At 62.3% G+C, this 15,036-nt stretch overlaps 1 protein-coding gene across 1 annotated transcript; it reads left to right on the forward strand.

Moving 5' to 3' along the window:
- Window positions 1-103: 103 nt before the first annotated feature.
- CILP2 (cartilage intermediate layer protein 2) lies at window positions 104-9,337 on the forward strand. The gene is made up of 9 exons (XM_047825839.1): window positions 104-279; window positions 581-727; window positions 1,760-1,858; window positions 2,855-3,127; window positions 3,783-3,938; window positions 5,006-5,284; window positions 5,691-5,799; window positions 5,994-6,151; window positions 6,378-9,337. Exons 2-9 carry the CDS (start codon window positions 664-666, stop codon window positions 8,711-8,713), a joined length of 3,474 nt encoding a protein of 1,157 aa, XP_047681795.1. The 5' UTR covers window positions 104-279; window positions 581-663; the 3' UTR covers window positions 8,714-9,337.
- The last annotated feature ends 5,699 nt before the right edge of the window (window positions 9,338-15,036 follow it).

Below are 15,036 nucleotides of genomic sequence, written 5' to 3' on the forward strand. Positions count from 1 at the left end.
CCCCCCACCACCTCGCCTCCGCCTCCTCTGTGCGCCGGCGCCGCTGCGGGGGTGGGCAGACTCGGGGAGGGACCTCCCACCGCCCCCCGGAGCCCAAGGCTGGAGGCACGGAGGGTAGTCGTAGAGCGGGACTTCCCGCTGGCCGGGAAAACTCGAGCCAGAAGAGAAGAAGGTAGATTCGGGGTGGGACCTCCAGCCTGCTTGGGGTGGCCTAACGCCAACAGGATTGAAGTTAGACTCGATGGAGGATTCCTCGCCGCCTAAACGGCTGCCTGAAGCGTGAGTGTTTGGGCAGCCTCGGGCTCCATTCCAAGAGGCACGTCCCGCAGGCAGCTTGGGACCCAAGGTGGAGAATGGAGAGTGGGTTGAGGGAGGGACTTCCAGCTGGCGACGGGGGGTGGGGGGGGGTGGGGAGGACGCAGGCCAGCCTGAGGGCGGAGGCACAGCCGGACGCACCGAAGGGGGCGACCGGAGAGGTTGCTAGCTCACGGAAGTCACCCAGGGCCAGGGGAGCGATGCTTGCACGGGGCGTGGCCTGCACGGGGCGTGGCCTGCGGTCACCTCCCGCCCCCACCCTCAGCCCCAGCGGCCGCCAGACCCGCGGGAGTCGGATCCGAGCGCGCCGCGGAGCCCGGACCCTCCCTCGGACTCTCGGACCCGGCCATGGCGTCATTGCCGCCACTACTCTGCCTCTTTGTCGCCGCCGCGCACCTGGCGGGGGCTCGAGGTGAGGCGCCCCATGACCCCAGCGCAGACCCCTAGGCCTGGCACGCAGCCGCTCCGGGAGAGGGAACCAAGGGACCCTCTGGCTTCCTCAGACCTGGGTCCCCCTTCGTCAGCCCGGGAGTGGAGTGAAGGGGCGTCGGGGGTATGGATTCTTGGGACCAACAACGGGCCCGGGGGAGGGAAGGGAGGAAACTTCTCTGTTCTCTTGCCTCCTCAAGAGAGGTAGGGGAACTCGGAGTATCCATATGAACTTTAGGCTCCTTTAGGTTCCTGGGGACAGCGGGGGGCCGGTCTCACCCCCAGCATTTGGACTCTGAAGCATTGTGTCTTGGCCCAGGATTCAGGGGTCAGAGCGGTCCCCTCTCACACAACTCCTCCTCTTCCACAAACACACCATTCAGAAAACTTCCCGTCTCGGGAGCACTCAGTGGAACAGGGCACTGGATCCATTTCTCAGATGAGGAGACTGAGACACAGACAGGGAAGGGACTTGTCTGAGGTCACCGCTCAGCCTGGCTATCTTAGATAACTCAAGGTCAGAGGAGCCAGGCTAGATTCCAAAGACCTCCCAATGGCAGCTTGGGCCCCAAGTGAAGGGATGGAAGGTACACTGAGGGAGAGACCTCCAACCCCGCAAATGGATGAAGAATGCAGCTCCACCTGAGGGCAGAGGCAGAGCCAACTAAACTCATGGTCGCTGAGCACACTGAGGGGGAGAACTGGGTCAGACCAGACACACAGACTTCCCCAGACTATGGCATCCTGGCCAGGGCAGAGGGAGGGATGGGGCTGCAGGAGATTGGGGGTAGGGGCCATAGGGAGGTTTCCTGGAGGCGGCGGGGGGCGGGGGGGGGGTTCCTGCATTCCTTGGGGTCAGCCAGAGAGATGGTTCTGGCTTCTGAGACCCTCACTCACTACCCCCCAACCCCGCCCCGTGAAATGGGGATGATCATGACAGCACCTTGTATACAAGCAGCCCACAGAGGTCCCCATCAGCATGTTTCCTTCCCTCCATTCCTCATCCCTTCCACAGTCACTACCCCCCCTGAGGAGCCCACAGCAACTGCCTGGGGCTTTGAAGGCCCATCTCTGCGCCCCGGACAGCCCTCACCAGCCCTGGAGGATTGGGAAGGTGAGTCATCCTGGGTCCAAGTCCTGGCTCTGCTGTGGACTCACTATGTGAGCTCTGGTTGGTGTGGTCATGTAAGGAGGGGACACAAGGGGTGAAAGGCCAGTAACTTCCTGGTCCCTGGACATGGCAGCCCTTGGCACAGGTGCCCCAAGAAGTCTAAGTTTTAGGAGCAGAGGGGTGAGAGTCCAGGGCCTGTTTTGTCAAGGAGGAAACCAATGTAGGGTGGGAGTGGGTGCTTCCTCCCTGCTACTGGAAGCCTTGTGCAGGGTGCTTCTAGTAGATTCCAGACCTGTAGTTCTGGAACCTGGGTCTCTGGTTTCCTAGCTGGGAAAGTCAGGAAAGGAGTGAGCACACCCCCCCCCCCCCCGGCCCCTGCGCAGGTGGGGTGGGGGGCGGTGGGGGCAGGAGTTGATGGAAGCAGAAGCTGACTTCTGGGAGGCCAGACCGTCCCCACCTGTGGCTTCTGTGAAACAGGTTGCCTGGTGGGTTCATCCAGGCAGTGAGCAAGGGCCCAGCTGGCTCTAACCAGGAGCAGCCAGGCAATGGAAAGCCACAGCTAGGGCTGTTCTCCATCGGGTCTCCTCCTGCTACCTTTGTGTCTCCTCACACCTCAGGGGTTCTGAATTCTGAGGTGGGGGACAGGCTTAATTTTAAGGTTGGGGGCTGCTGAGACAGTGTCAAGATGTCAGCGTGGCAAAATGTCAACCTGAACTAATGGGCCAGCTCAAGTATTGGGCAGCAGAACGGGGGCTGGTGCTAGGGGAGGCCAACCTCCCGTAATCCCTTTATAGCTCCTTGTGCCCTAGAGGACCCTGGATCTGGGCGGGTCAAGGGCGGGCTGGGTTAGCCCGTGCTCATTGGGGGTGGGGTGACCGTCTTAGCAGGTAAACAGTTACCTCGGAGATGGGGGTGGGCAGGCCGCTTCCTGGGCCCCTGCATGCACTGATGAGGCCCGACAGGCTGTGGCCCGGGTCCCAGAGCGTGCGGTGCCCACAGAGGCCAGCCAGTGGACGTCCTGGTTCAACGTGGACCACCCCGGCGGCGACGGAGACTTCGAGAGCCTGGCTGCCATCCGCTTCTATTACGGGCCAGCGCGCGTGTGCCCGCGGCCGCTGGCGCTGGAGGCGCGCACCACGGACTGGGCCCTGCCGTCCACTGTAGGCGAGCGTGTGCACTTGAACCCCACGCGAGGTTTTTGGTGCCTCAACCGCGAGCAGCCGCGCGGCCGCCGCTGCTCCAACTACCACGTGCGCTTCCGCTGCCCGCTTGGTGAGGGCGGGGCCCCGGGAGGGGCGGGGACTGTGTGGGGATGGGCGGGGCTGGGGAGAGGGCGGGATCTATATTAGTCATGCAGAGAAGAGAGTGGGGATTGGCAGACGTGGGTCATAGGTGGGTGGAGCTTGAATGGGTGGTACTGGGGGAAGGGGGCAGGGCCGTGTGGATGTAGGCGTGGTTAGAAAGAGCTGGGGTCCTTTAGCAGGGCCCAAGGAGTGGGCTGGATCATATAGAGGCGGGGCTTTGGAAAGGAGGGCCTGGGAATAGGGGCCCAGGTAGGGAACAAGACCCCTCAGGAGCTCATCTCCCTCCTGCTGCCCTCAGTTGCTCATCTGTAACAGCTCCGTTCTTTGCGGGCGTGTTTTGACCCCAAATGTATGAGGGACGCAGGGAGAACAGCACGGCTAACCTCGGGGAGCTTATCTGGGGTTGGGGCAAATGGGGTGTTACCTCAACTGCACGTTCGACAGGTGCGCCTGGGGGACAACTGATGAGAGCAATGGGCAGAACCTCTTTCTTGGGGTACCCATCCTCGGACGCACTTAGCGGGGGGCGTCCTCCAGTCCTACATTGTTACTAGATTTCCAGGAGGCGCAGTCCCTGGCGTGGGCCACCGTCTCACCTTCCCTCCTCTCCGCCCTTACCGCAGAGGCCACGTGGGGCGCGTGGGGCCCGTGGGGTCCCTGTTCAGGGAGCTGCGGGCCAGGCCGTCGCCTGCGTCGCCGCCGCTGCCCAAGCCCGTCTGGGGATGCGTGTCCGGGGCGCCCCCTGGAGGCGCAGAAGTGTGTACGCCCTCCTTGTCCAGGTAGGAGGGATGGGGCCTGGAGGAGAGTGTTGAGTTAGAGGCGGGGCCTGGACTTGGAGGGAGGCGGCCTGCTGAGGAGGGTACCTAGTGGGGAGAGGCGGGTTGGGAATGAGCCTGATGGGATGGGGCTGGAATGGAAGAGGCGGGTCCTCGGGGGCCAGAACTTGGAACACATGGAGACTGGCCCTTCCTTCCCTTCTGCGCCCCCGTCCCTCCGCCCCACGCGGAGGAGCATTGGTGAATGTGTGTATCTGGATGGGTGAACGCCAAGAAGGTCATGTCCAGGCACGGGCAGATCCGGGTGGGCATTGCTTTGGGCGCGCCACCAAGCGTGTGGATGTCCTGGTGGACACGGACGCACTGAAGCCAGCTCATGTGCTTGGGGCACACACGCGTGGCATTCACAGCCCCCCTCTCCTGTACCCCACGCCCACGCGGACACGCGCTCACACCCTGGCAGACACTATGCCCAAGCCCTCCCAGGGCCAGACACCAGGCCAGCCAGGAGGCGACTGGAAATTCCGACCCGCCTGGGCTCCACAAACATGGTCTGGAGACTGCGCCCGCAGAGCCCATGGCAGGGTGGGGGAGCACGGTGGCCAATGGGGTAGTGGGGTCCCCACCCTACCCCGCCTGGCTCTGCCCTCCTGACGCCTCTGCCCTGACGTTTTCAGTGGAATTTTCCATCTTATGGAGAAACCGCGGGATTGGGAGGGGAGGGGAGGGAGATGTTCTGAGCCCAAGACCCAACCCCTAGCTGGGCCCCCAGCCCCTGCTGGACATTTTCTCTCATGCTAAAAGGAGCCTCTCTGTCCTGTGAGAGTCACCTCTCCTGTCCCCTCCACCAGGGCATTTTCCTCACCCCTCTGGACCACAGGTCTGCCCCAGTTCTGACTGCTCAACCCCATGTCCCCACTCACACAAGAGGCTGTTCCAAGCAGGGCCATGCTGAGGCCTCTGAGGGGCACAAGGTGGGGGGGGGGTGTCTAGGCATCTTTGCTGAGTGATTGAGTGGAAGGAGGGAGTGAAGAGGCTCCTCTGTTCCTCTGCCTGCCTTTGTCCCCCAGGTTGCAGCTCCAAGACCTGCAAGTGTCCTGACCACATCCTCCTGGGCTCGGTGGTCACCCCATCTGGGCGTCCACTGCCAGGAGCCAGGGTCTCCTTGAGAGACTGGCCTGGCACTGTGGCCATCACCGATGCCCATGGGACCTTCCGGATTCCTGGAGTGTGTGCCAGCAGCCGGGCCAACATCAGTGCCCAAATGGATGGCTTCTCTGCAGGCCTGGGCCAGGCCCAGGCCAATGGCTCTATCTCTGCTGTGGTCACTGTTGTCCTTAATAAGTTGGGTAAGTGCCCCAGGGCAAGGAGGGTGAGGAGGCTGAGAAGCTAAGAAGGAAATTCTGGGTGACACTTGGGAGGATGTGGTGCAGAATGAGGTCACTGGGGAAGAAATAAGACGTGACACAGCCACTGGAGAGAGCATAACACTAAATATGGTGCCATGGGAGGAACAAATACACTGTGAGAAGTTGGAGAAGGCGCGAGATGAGACAGGGACTTGCGGGGGGGCAGCATGAAGATGGGGCGGCACCATCTTGAGCAGCCATGGGGTGAACTTGAATGGAGAGGTCATCAGAAGAGCCACAGGTGAAACAGGGCATCCCTGGAAGGGCAAGGATGGGGCCCTGCCCTTGGGAAGGTTTGTTGGGAGAAGCTGGGATGGGGCAGGACCTTTGCCACCTTTGCCCCCAGAGAAACCCTACCTGGTGAAGCACCCCGAGTCCCGAGTGCGAGAGGCTGGCCAGAACGTAACCTTCTGCTGCAAAGCCTCAGGCACCCCCATGCCCAAGAAATACTCCTGGTGAGTGCCCTGCTCCATGCCCAAGGGCCTTGCACCCAGCTTTGCGGTTTGATTGGATTTTCCATGACATGTGGTGCCTCAGAGACTGGGAGAAAGATGCTCTACAACCTTGCTGGGCTGCATGGGGGATGGGGGACGGACGCAGCCCCTTCCCTGTGCTGAGGGCCCCCTGGTGTTGCCCACCTGCCACCCAGGTTCCACAACGGGACCCTGCTGGACCGGCGAGAACACAGGTACGGGGCCCATCTGGAGCTGCGGGGGCTGCGCCCAGACCAGGCAGGCACCTATCACTGCAAAGCGTGGAACGATGCGGGCACTGTGCGCTCGGGCAGCGCCCGGCTCACCGTGCTGGGTGAGCACCCTCAGCCCCCCAACCCTGAGCATGCCCTGAAACTTAGCCAAGGCCCATCACCAGTGAAAGCAACCCCAAATGGAGCCCCAGCTGCAGACTGCTCTCTGACCCTGCTGAGTCTGATCCCGAGCCCCCACTGAGCCCCTGATCCCAATCCAGGCCCCAACCTTGGCTTCAATGGAGCCCTCCCCCTTACTCTGATCTGCTCTGATTTCTTGCTCTGCAGCCCCGGGCCAGCCAGCCTGCAATCCCCAGCCCCAAGAGCACCTGATCAAGCTCCCAGATGATTGTGGCCAGCCTGGCAGTGGCCCCGCCTACTTGGACGTGGGTCTCTGCTCTGACACCCTCTGCCCCAGCCCTGCAGGCTCCAGCTCCCGGTGTGGAGACTCAGGGTCCCGCTGCTGCTCCGTTCGCCGCCTGGAGAGCAAGGAGATCCACTGCTCCAACTATGTCCTCCCCGTCAAAGTGGTGGCTGAGTGTGGCTGTCAGAAATGTCTGCCCCCTCGGGGGCTGGTTCGGGGACGCGTGGTGGCTACCGACTCAGGGGAACCCCTGCGTTTTGCCCAGATCCTGCTAGGCCGGGAGCCCATTGGATTCACATCTTATCAGGGCGACTTCACCATCGAGGTGCCGCCCTCCACCCAGCGGCTGGTGGTAACTTTCGTGGACCCCAGTGGGGAGTTCATGGACACTGTCAGAGTTCTGCCTTTTGCCCCTCGAGGTGGTGGCGTATACCACGATGTCAAAGCCATGCGGAAGAAAGCCCCTGTCATCTTAGATGCCAGCCAGAGCAACACGATCCCTCTTGGGGAGCTGGAAGAGGAGGACCCGTTGGGTGAGCTGGTCCTCCCGCCCGGAGCCTTCCGCAGAGCCGATGGTGCACCCTACACGGGGGCCGTGGAGGCCCGGGTGACTTTCGTGGACCCCCGAGATCTCACCTCGGCGGCGGCCGCCCCCAGCGACCTGCGCTTTGTGGACAGTGACGGCGAGCTGGCCCCGCTGCGCACCTATGGCATGTTCGCGGTGGACCTCCGCGCCGCGGGCTCGGCGGAGCAGCTGCAGGCAGGGCCGGTGGCCGTGCGCGTCAATGCCGGCCAGATCCACATGGCGGGCCACGTGGAGGCCCTGAAGCTGTGGTCACTGAACCCTGACACAGGCTTGTGGGAGGAGGAGAGCGGCTTCCAGCGAGAGGGGTCAGCAGCCCCTCGGGTCCGCAGGGAGGAGAGGGTCTTCCTAGTGGGCAACGTGGAGATCCGCGAGCGGCGACTGTTCAACCTGGACGTGCCCGAGCGCCGCCGCTGCTTCGTGAAGGTGCGCGCCTATGCCAACGACAAGTTCACCCCCAACGAGCAGGTGGAGGGTGTGGTGGTGACGCTGGTCAACCTGGAGCCTGCCCCCGGCTTCGCGGCCAACCCCCGTGCCTGGGGCCGCTTCGACAGCGCGGTCACCGGCCCCAACGGCGCCTGCCTCCCCGCCTTCTGCGACACGGACCGGCCGGACGCCTACACTGCCCTGGTCACGGCCACCCTGAGCGGGGAGGAGCTGGAGCCCGCGCCCTCCCGGCCCCGCCCGCACGCGGCCACCGTGGGCGTGGCGCAGCCCTACCTGGACAAGCTGGGCTACCGCCGCACCGACCACGACGACCCAGCCCTCAAACGCGACGGCTTCCGCATCAACCTCGCTAAACCCAGGCCCGGCGACCCCGCCGAGGCCAACGGCCCGGTGTACCCGTGGCGCAGCCTGCGAGAATGCCAGGAGGCCCCGGTGACCGCCAGCCACTTCCGCTTCGCGCGCGTGGAGGCGGACAAGTACGAGTACAACGTGGTCCCGTTCCGCGAGGGCGTGCCGGCCTCCTGGACTGGGGACCTCCTGGCCTGGTGGCCCAACCCCCAGGAGTTCCGGGCCTGCTTCCTCAAGGTGAAGATCCAGGGCCCCCAGGAGTACATGGTCCGCTCCCACAACGCTGGGGGCAGCCACCCGCGCACCCAGGGCCAGCTCTACGGGCTTCGGGACGCCCGGAGCGTCCGAGACCCCGAGCACCCCGGCACGTCCGCGGCCTGTGTGGAGTTCAAGTGCAGCGGGATGCTATTTGATCAGCGTCAGGTGGACCGGACGCTGGTGACCATCACGCCCCAGGGCAGCTGCCGCCGAGTGGCGGTCAACGGACTCCTGCGGGATTACTTGGCCCGGCACCCCCCACCCGCCCCAGCTGACGACCCGGCTGCCTTCGCCATGCTGGCCCCGCTCGACCCTCTGGGCCACAACTACGGTGTCTACACGGTCACCGACCAGAGCCCGAGGCTGGCCAAGGAGATCGCCATCGGCCGCTGCTTCGATGGCTCCTCTGACGGCTTCTCTAGGGAAATGAAGGCCGACGCTGGCACAGCTGTCACCTTCCAGTGTCGGGAGCCACCAGCCGGCCGGCCTAGCCTCTTCCAGAGGCTGCTGGAGTCCCCGGCAACAGCGCTTGGTGACATCCGCAGGGAGATGGGTGAGGTGACCCGGGCACAGGCTCAAGCCGCAGGTCCCCTCCGTACCCGCCGGGGCAGGGCCCGCCAGTGACCTGGGCTCGTGGCCTTACTCCTCTGCCTTGCTCCGGACTCCTCTGTACCTCGGAAGTCTCAGCCCCCTTCCCCAGATGCTCCCTCCCTAGGTTTCTGGGCCCCCCTCTCCCTCCCCTGCCCAGAGTTCAGAGTCAAGATAGGAACTAGGAGTGTCGGGTTGTGGAACTGCCAGGCAGGGGACTGTCGCTGTGTGAGGCAAAATGGAGTTCTTCCTGACAGCAGGAGCCAGCATCCGGGAGACCATTGGGCAGCCGACGGAGGCCTGGGAGGAGTCATTCCCAGCTTGAGCGCTGGCTCTGATTTTATGTGTGTTTTGACCCTGATTTCAGATATTCTGCCCCTTGAGATTTCCCGCCTTCTGCCTGAAGCCCCCTCTGCCTGTTGCCGAGCTGGGTGCTTTATTGGATCCCCTGCCCCAAGCTTTGTTCTAGGGGTTATTTATTGAAACAAAGCCTACGGGGCTGGTCGCAGGGGTTAAGAGTGGGGGTCCAGGCCCAGTGAAAGTCAGGCAAGGGCTTCTTGGTTCTGGGGCTGAAGGGCACAGTTCTCACATGTTTGGTGCTTGGAGATTCCCCCCCCCCCCCCCGGGGCGGGGGGTTGGGGCAAGGAACCAATTAAAGATGCTTCATTTCCCACTCATGGTGTCGGTCTTGGGGACTGAAAATGGAGGCTGCGGCTGCTGGACCCAGACCTCGGCAGGTGGAAAGAGGCCTGGAGCAGACACGGACAACATGGGTGTGCGAGCAGCTCAGAGGCCTCCACGAGGTGCCGGGCGTGCCTCGGGCTGGTGTGTGGGTCCTGGCAGAGTCACACAGAAGTGTGTCTGTGACACGTGTGTGCAGACCTGACTCGTGGGCAGCCCGAGCCTGTGCCGCCCTGACCGCTGAACATGGTAGCAGCTGCCGCCCCGGCCTTGAAAACTCTGAGCCTGGCCGTGTGCCCGAGGGCCGCACTGGGCAGGGAGGGGCCCTGGCAGGGGCCCATGCCCCAGGCGGCAGGAATCGAGCCTGCTCTGGACTTCCTCAGCCAGGGTCACGCTGCCCCTCCTTAGGCCCCACCCGGCTGAGGCCTGGCCACACCTTGGCCACATGGTGACCGGGCTGCCCGAGGCCATGGCCCTGGGCCCTCTACTTCATCAGGACTCAGTCTGGAGGCGGCAGAACATCGCTTGCTGGCGCTCTGTGTGCGTGGCTCTGTGTGCTCGCGTGCGCGAGTCCTCCTGGCCACGCCCCCGCTTTCCAGACAGAGGAAACTGGGCCCCCACAGGGAGAGGCAAAGGGCTGCCCGGGCCCTGGAGTGAATCCCCGCAGGAGCAGGGGCTCCTTGGATGGCTCAACAGCCCCCTCCGGCACATGCTTGGGACTCCCTTGGCCCCAGGAAGGCATCAAAGCGGCATTGCTGGGGACCTGGGATGGGAGGCATTGTGTCCCTCACCCCAGGGATGGGGTGACAGCGGGGAGTGGGGGTGCGGGGTGTTCCCTTAACCCAGGGCCCTCTGCACACCCACCCACCCACCCACTTACCTTTCTACCACCCGCCTGTCCGCCCACCCACTGCTGCCTCCACCCCTCCCGTCCACGCCACCATGTGCCTGTGCAGCATTTGGAGGCTTCAGCTCTGTGCCAACGCGGAGCCGATCCGGCCTTGGTAGGGAGGTAGGTTCACACACGGACCCCAGCACACCCGTGGGGTCAGCACTGGGCCCACATGGTCCCCTGGCTCCCATCCAGCTCAGTCTGACAGCTCTCAACCTCTCCAGCCCTCATGCCTTTGCTCAGGCCATTCCCTTCGTGGGAACCTCTTCCCTTGGCCAGGGGTAGGCTAGGGGGCCTAGGGGGTCAGGGAGAATCTGACAAGCCCAGAGGCCTCAGCCCCAGTCTCTGAGGGTGGGCCTCAGAACTCTGCTGGAGTCCAGGTTTGGGCAGCCCCGGGGGGGGGGGGGGGCGCCCCAGCCTCTGGGGGGGGGCGCCCCAGCCTCTGCCTGGATAGGCCAAAATGCACAGGAGTGGAGAGATGCTTTGAGATGCCTTGGGAGCCAGGGAGCGTGTGCGTTGATCCACAACACACTGTGTCTACACCCCTAGCTGACAGGGAGGCTCGGAGGGGGAGTTCCTCCCCCAAGGGAACCTGGGCTCTGGGCTGCCCCGTGGGGTCCTGGGGAACAGGAAGAGCCAGGGGGGCCCCCCCACCGCGGCCGGCGGGTAAAGCTGGCTTCCAGGCTGAGGGTGATGAGGTGTCAGTCTCCGTGGCCAAATACCTTTCATTGAGAAAGTGTCGGGGCTGTGGCTGCTGCCAGGCCTGGGGCAGCTGGGTTTGGGGTGGGCAGCTGGCCTCCCTTCCCTGGGGTGGGGCAGGGGTGGATGGGCGTCCTCTTGAAGCCCCTCCCCAGATGCGGGGCCAGGCCAGGACTGAGAGGGGCTCCCAGAGGGAAGCGGATCAGGGAGAACGTTCCAGGTGGAGGGCACCGCCGAAGTGAGTGCTTGGCACCGGGCAGGGACTGTAGCCTCAGCTCCTGCCCATCCCTGCCGACACTGTTTAAGAGGACAGCGCCTGACTCCAGTTTCCAGATGAGGAAACTGAGTCTCCCAAAGAAGCCATCGCCCTGAGCTGACAGCCCCGTGCCCCTTGCTGCTGCCTTGTGACCCTGTTTGAGCAGAGGGGGAGTTCAGCCTCACCCCCCGCCAACCCCCCGCCCCCGTTCTGGAACCTTGGCCATCCACCTCCTGGTAAATCCATTGCTCTCCCCCCAAACTGGGGCTGCCAGACCACACGCCCTCAAGTCTGGGTAAGTGGGGGGCATGAGCCCCCCCACCCCCACCCAGAGACCCTGGCTCCAGCCACCCTGGGGTCAGCTCAGGGCACAAGGAGGCCCTTGGTCCCGCCCACGGCATTTCAGACTCTTATAATTTTAGAACCAGGGGTTCTTAAAATTCCTAGCACTGTGAGTGGGAGAAGAATCTTGGAACAATGCTTAAAACAAGAGAGGCTTAAAACCGCAGAATCGAAGAGGAGGAAGACGATCATGAACACACATTAAGCACTGACTGGATGCAAGGCCTCCCTGCTCCCCCAAGAACTAACTTACTTTAAGGGCATTTATTATCTTTTTAATGTTTATTTAGTTATTTTGAGAGAGAGAGAGAGAGAGAGAGAGAGACAATCCCAACAGGCTCCACGTTGTCAGCCCTCAGTCCCACGAGCCGTGAGAGCATGATTTGAGCTGAAATCGAGAGTCAGATGCTTAACTGAGCCACCCAGACACCCCTCACTTTAAGGGCTTTTAATGTACACTTACTGTCTTGGAGGTCAAAATCGACTTGTAGGGAGGGCAATTTTCATACAACCCCCATTTCACAGCTGAAATTGGCCCAGGGTCACAAAGCAAACAGGGACACTGTGGGCTGGGGGTGGGGGGAGGGCAATGTTTCCCAGAGGAGGGGACATAGGTGCTGGGTCCTGAGGATGGCGTAGGAGTTGGCCCAGCAGGCAAGGCAGGAAGGGCATTCCTGGCAGCTAGAAATGTGTCTGGGAAGGCTGGAGGAGGGAAACCTCAGGCGGGCACGGAGGGCAGAAGGGAGCACAAGCGAAGCACGCAGGGGAGACGAACGGAGCCTTGAACGCCGAGTCAGAAGCCTGAGCTATCTCTAGCAGGTGATCGGGAGCCAAAGAAGGTGCTGGAGCGGTGGAAGTGTGCACACTTGCTCATGACAAAGACTCCTCTGGAACTGGTGCGGGATGCAGCTTGTGGGAAAGTGTTTCTTTCATGGAACTGTGGTCTGCTTCTTCCCACGTGGCAGCCCTTGTGGGGTCCAAACCCTGCAGTCCAGCGCCCCCTCCCCCTCGGCTGCCTCCTGTCCTGGCTGAACATTGCTGGCGCCTCCATCGGGGCCTCGTGGACCTGGCGTGGCCACCCACCACTTCCCCGGCCCCGTCTGTCTCTCTCATCAGCCCTCGGAGTTGGGTACGTCCCAGTCTCAGACCCCAAAGACTGGAGCCAGCCTGGCGGGGAGACCTGGCCTCCGTCGGCTGGGGGGAGTGGTGGAAACAGAGGCAGGGTGCCAGCAGAGAGAGAGCAGTCCAGGTGAATGCTGACGTCCTGCTGCCTGACCCCTCTCCCAGGGCCTGGGGTGGGGGGGTCTGAGCAGGCAGGAGGGAGGAGACCCCAAAGATGAGGGAAGGACCAGGCACCGACATGTTGGTGTATATGCGGGACCACACACACTGTCCTACCCAGGGTCACAACTACCACATGGAGCCACGCACAGTGGAGCCAGTCTCCCTCATCATCCGTCCCAAGGTCACACTGTGCTCGTCACACCCCGTCCCTGTCCTCCCCAGACATGCCCTCCCACACCACTGGGGACACCTTTTCATCACCCATTTGGGTGATGCTGTCACTCTCCATTATAGCCCCACATGCGGTCACCAACCCCCCATCCGACTTGCCGGATGTGGGAAATACGCTGGACGTGCACCCTTACCAGCCACCCCGGGGGGGACGCACGCCTGACACGCAGGCCCGTGTGCATGCAGCCAAGCGCACCTGTGCGTCATGTAGCATGGACACAGCCACAGTCTCCCTGCACTTGGGGATGTTCTGACCCCCAGATGGCTGGAACTGCCCAAGTCAGGACTGATCGTAACCCCCCCCCCCGACCTCCCACGATTCAGTCCCTCCAAGCACACTGGGCCACAGCCGGACACGTGTGGCACCTCCTACCCTTTTGGAGCCCTGGGGAGGGCGTGGGCTGGAAGCTGGGGAGGGGGCCTCAAGGTCCCAGCGGCCTTTCCTGGGAAGTCCCGAATCCCTTCCTGCTGACTCAGCCCTGGGGGCTGGCAGGCGGGGTGCTGCCGAACCTCAGGTATGTCCTCGAAGGCTGCCTGGTGGGGCCTCCATCAAGGCGTGGGAGGGGAGCTCCCACTCAGCACTCAGCCCTTCCCCGGATCCCAGCCTCCCCTTTTGCCCCAGATGGAGCTTGAGCGTTAATGGTGCAGCTCAAGACCGGGTGCCAGCGTGGTGGGAGCTGAGGCCGGCTGCTCATACCTCCGGTTTTTTCCGGTTGAACGTTGGCGGAGCAATGAGTTCCCAGCCGAGCGAGGCTCCCTCGTAAAGGGGCCCTGCTCAGCCCACTCTCCCAGCCTTGTAAAGACGTGGATGTCTCAGATGGTCTGGGGGAAGTTGGCCTGGCGGCTTATCCTGGGGCCCAGCGCAGGGACAGACACACACACACACACACACACACAGATGTGCTCATATGTTCCCATGTGATGTCTACATGCAGACCTGTGGCTACAAATACACTTGATCTCATAGACTCAGCCCCTGGACTGGCCCTCACAGAGCCCCATTCTAAAAAGCAAGACTAAGACAGGTGCAGATATCCCAGCCTTTGGGGCCAGGGGTTGGGAAAACCGAGAGGGGCACCCAGGGAAGGTTTTCTGGGGAAACGAGCATTTAATATGGGCTTTGAAGGGTGAATAGGAGTTTGCCAAACCCAAATCAGATGTCCAGAGGTCTTGAAGACTGGTTTTAGAGTTTACTTTTTTTTGCCCGTGAGGGTGGTTTTTTTTTTTTTTAATTTTTTTCAACATTTATTTATTTTTGGGACAGAGAGAGACAGAGCATGAATGGGGGAGGGGCAGAGAGAGAGGCAGACACAGAATCGGAAACAGGCTCCAGGCTCTGAGCCATCAGCCCAGAGCCCGACGCGGGGCTCGAACTCACGGACCGCGAGATCGTGACCTGGCTGAAGTCGGACACTTAACCGACTGCGCCACCCAGGCGCCCCTGCCCATGAGGGTTTTAAGCAGGGGAATGACACGGTCGGACAGACCCCAACTCACGACCACTTCTTGAGGACCCGGCCTTTGCCCTCAGGGAGCTCTTTAATCAGATGGGGGAAGGAGAGCCAGATCCAACCAGGAGGAACAGACGAGACCTCTGGTTTGTGAAGCACCTGCTCTGCATTGGTTTGCATCCTGTTAATAACCCTTCGAGGGTTCCATTATTATCCCCATTTTAAAGCTCAGGAAACCAAGGCTGAGAAGGGCGAGTACTTTGCCCAGGGTGCTGTAGGGAGGTAAGGCATACGTACATTACCCTGGCCTCCCACTTGAAACTGCCTGCTGACCTGGTCCCAAGCTAACCCGAAAGTCTGAAAGACAGAACAGTGAGGCTCAAATAAGTCAGCTTTGCCAAGGGTCATGTGTTTGCACCTGGCCAGGGAGCTTTTACACATAAGCTTCTTGTCATTTGGCTGCTGAGTGGCTTTAATGGGGGGCTTCTAGGCGGAGGGATGTCCAGGCAGAGGCCCGAGGGTG

The sequence above is a fragment of the Prionailurus viverrinus genome, chromosome A2 (assembly GCF_022837055.1).
Source record: "Prionailurus viverrinus isolate Anna chromosome A2, UM_Priviv_1.0, whole genome shotgun sequence".
Lineage (NCBI taxonomy): Eukaryota > Metazoa > Chordata > Mammalia > Carnivora > Felidae > Prionailurus > Prionailurus viverrinus.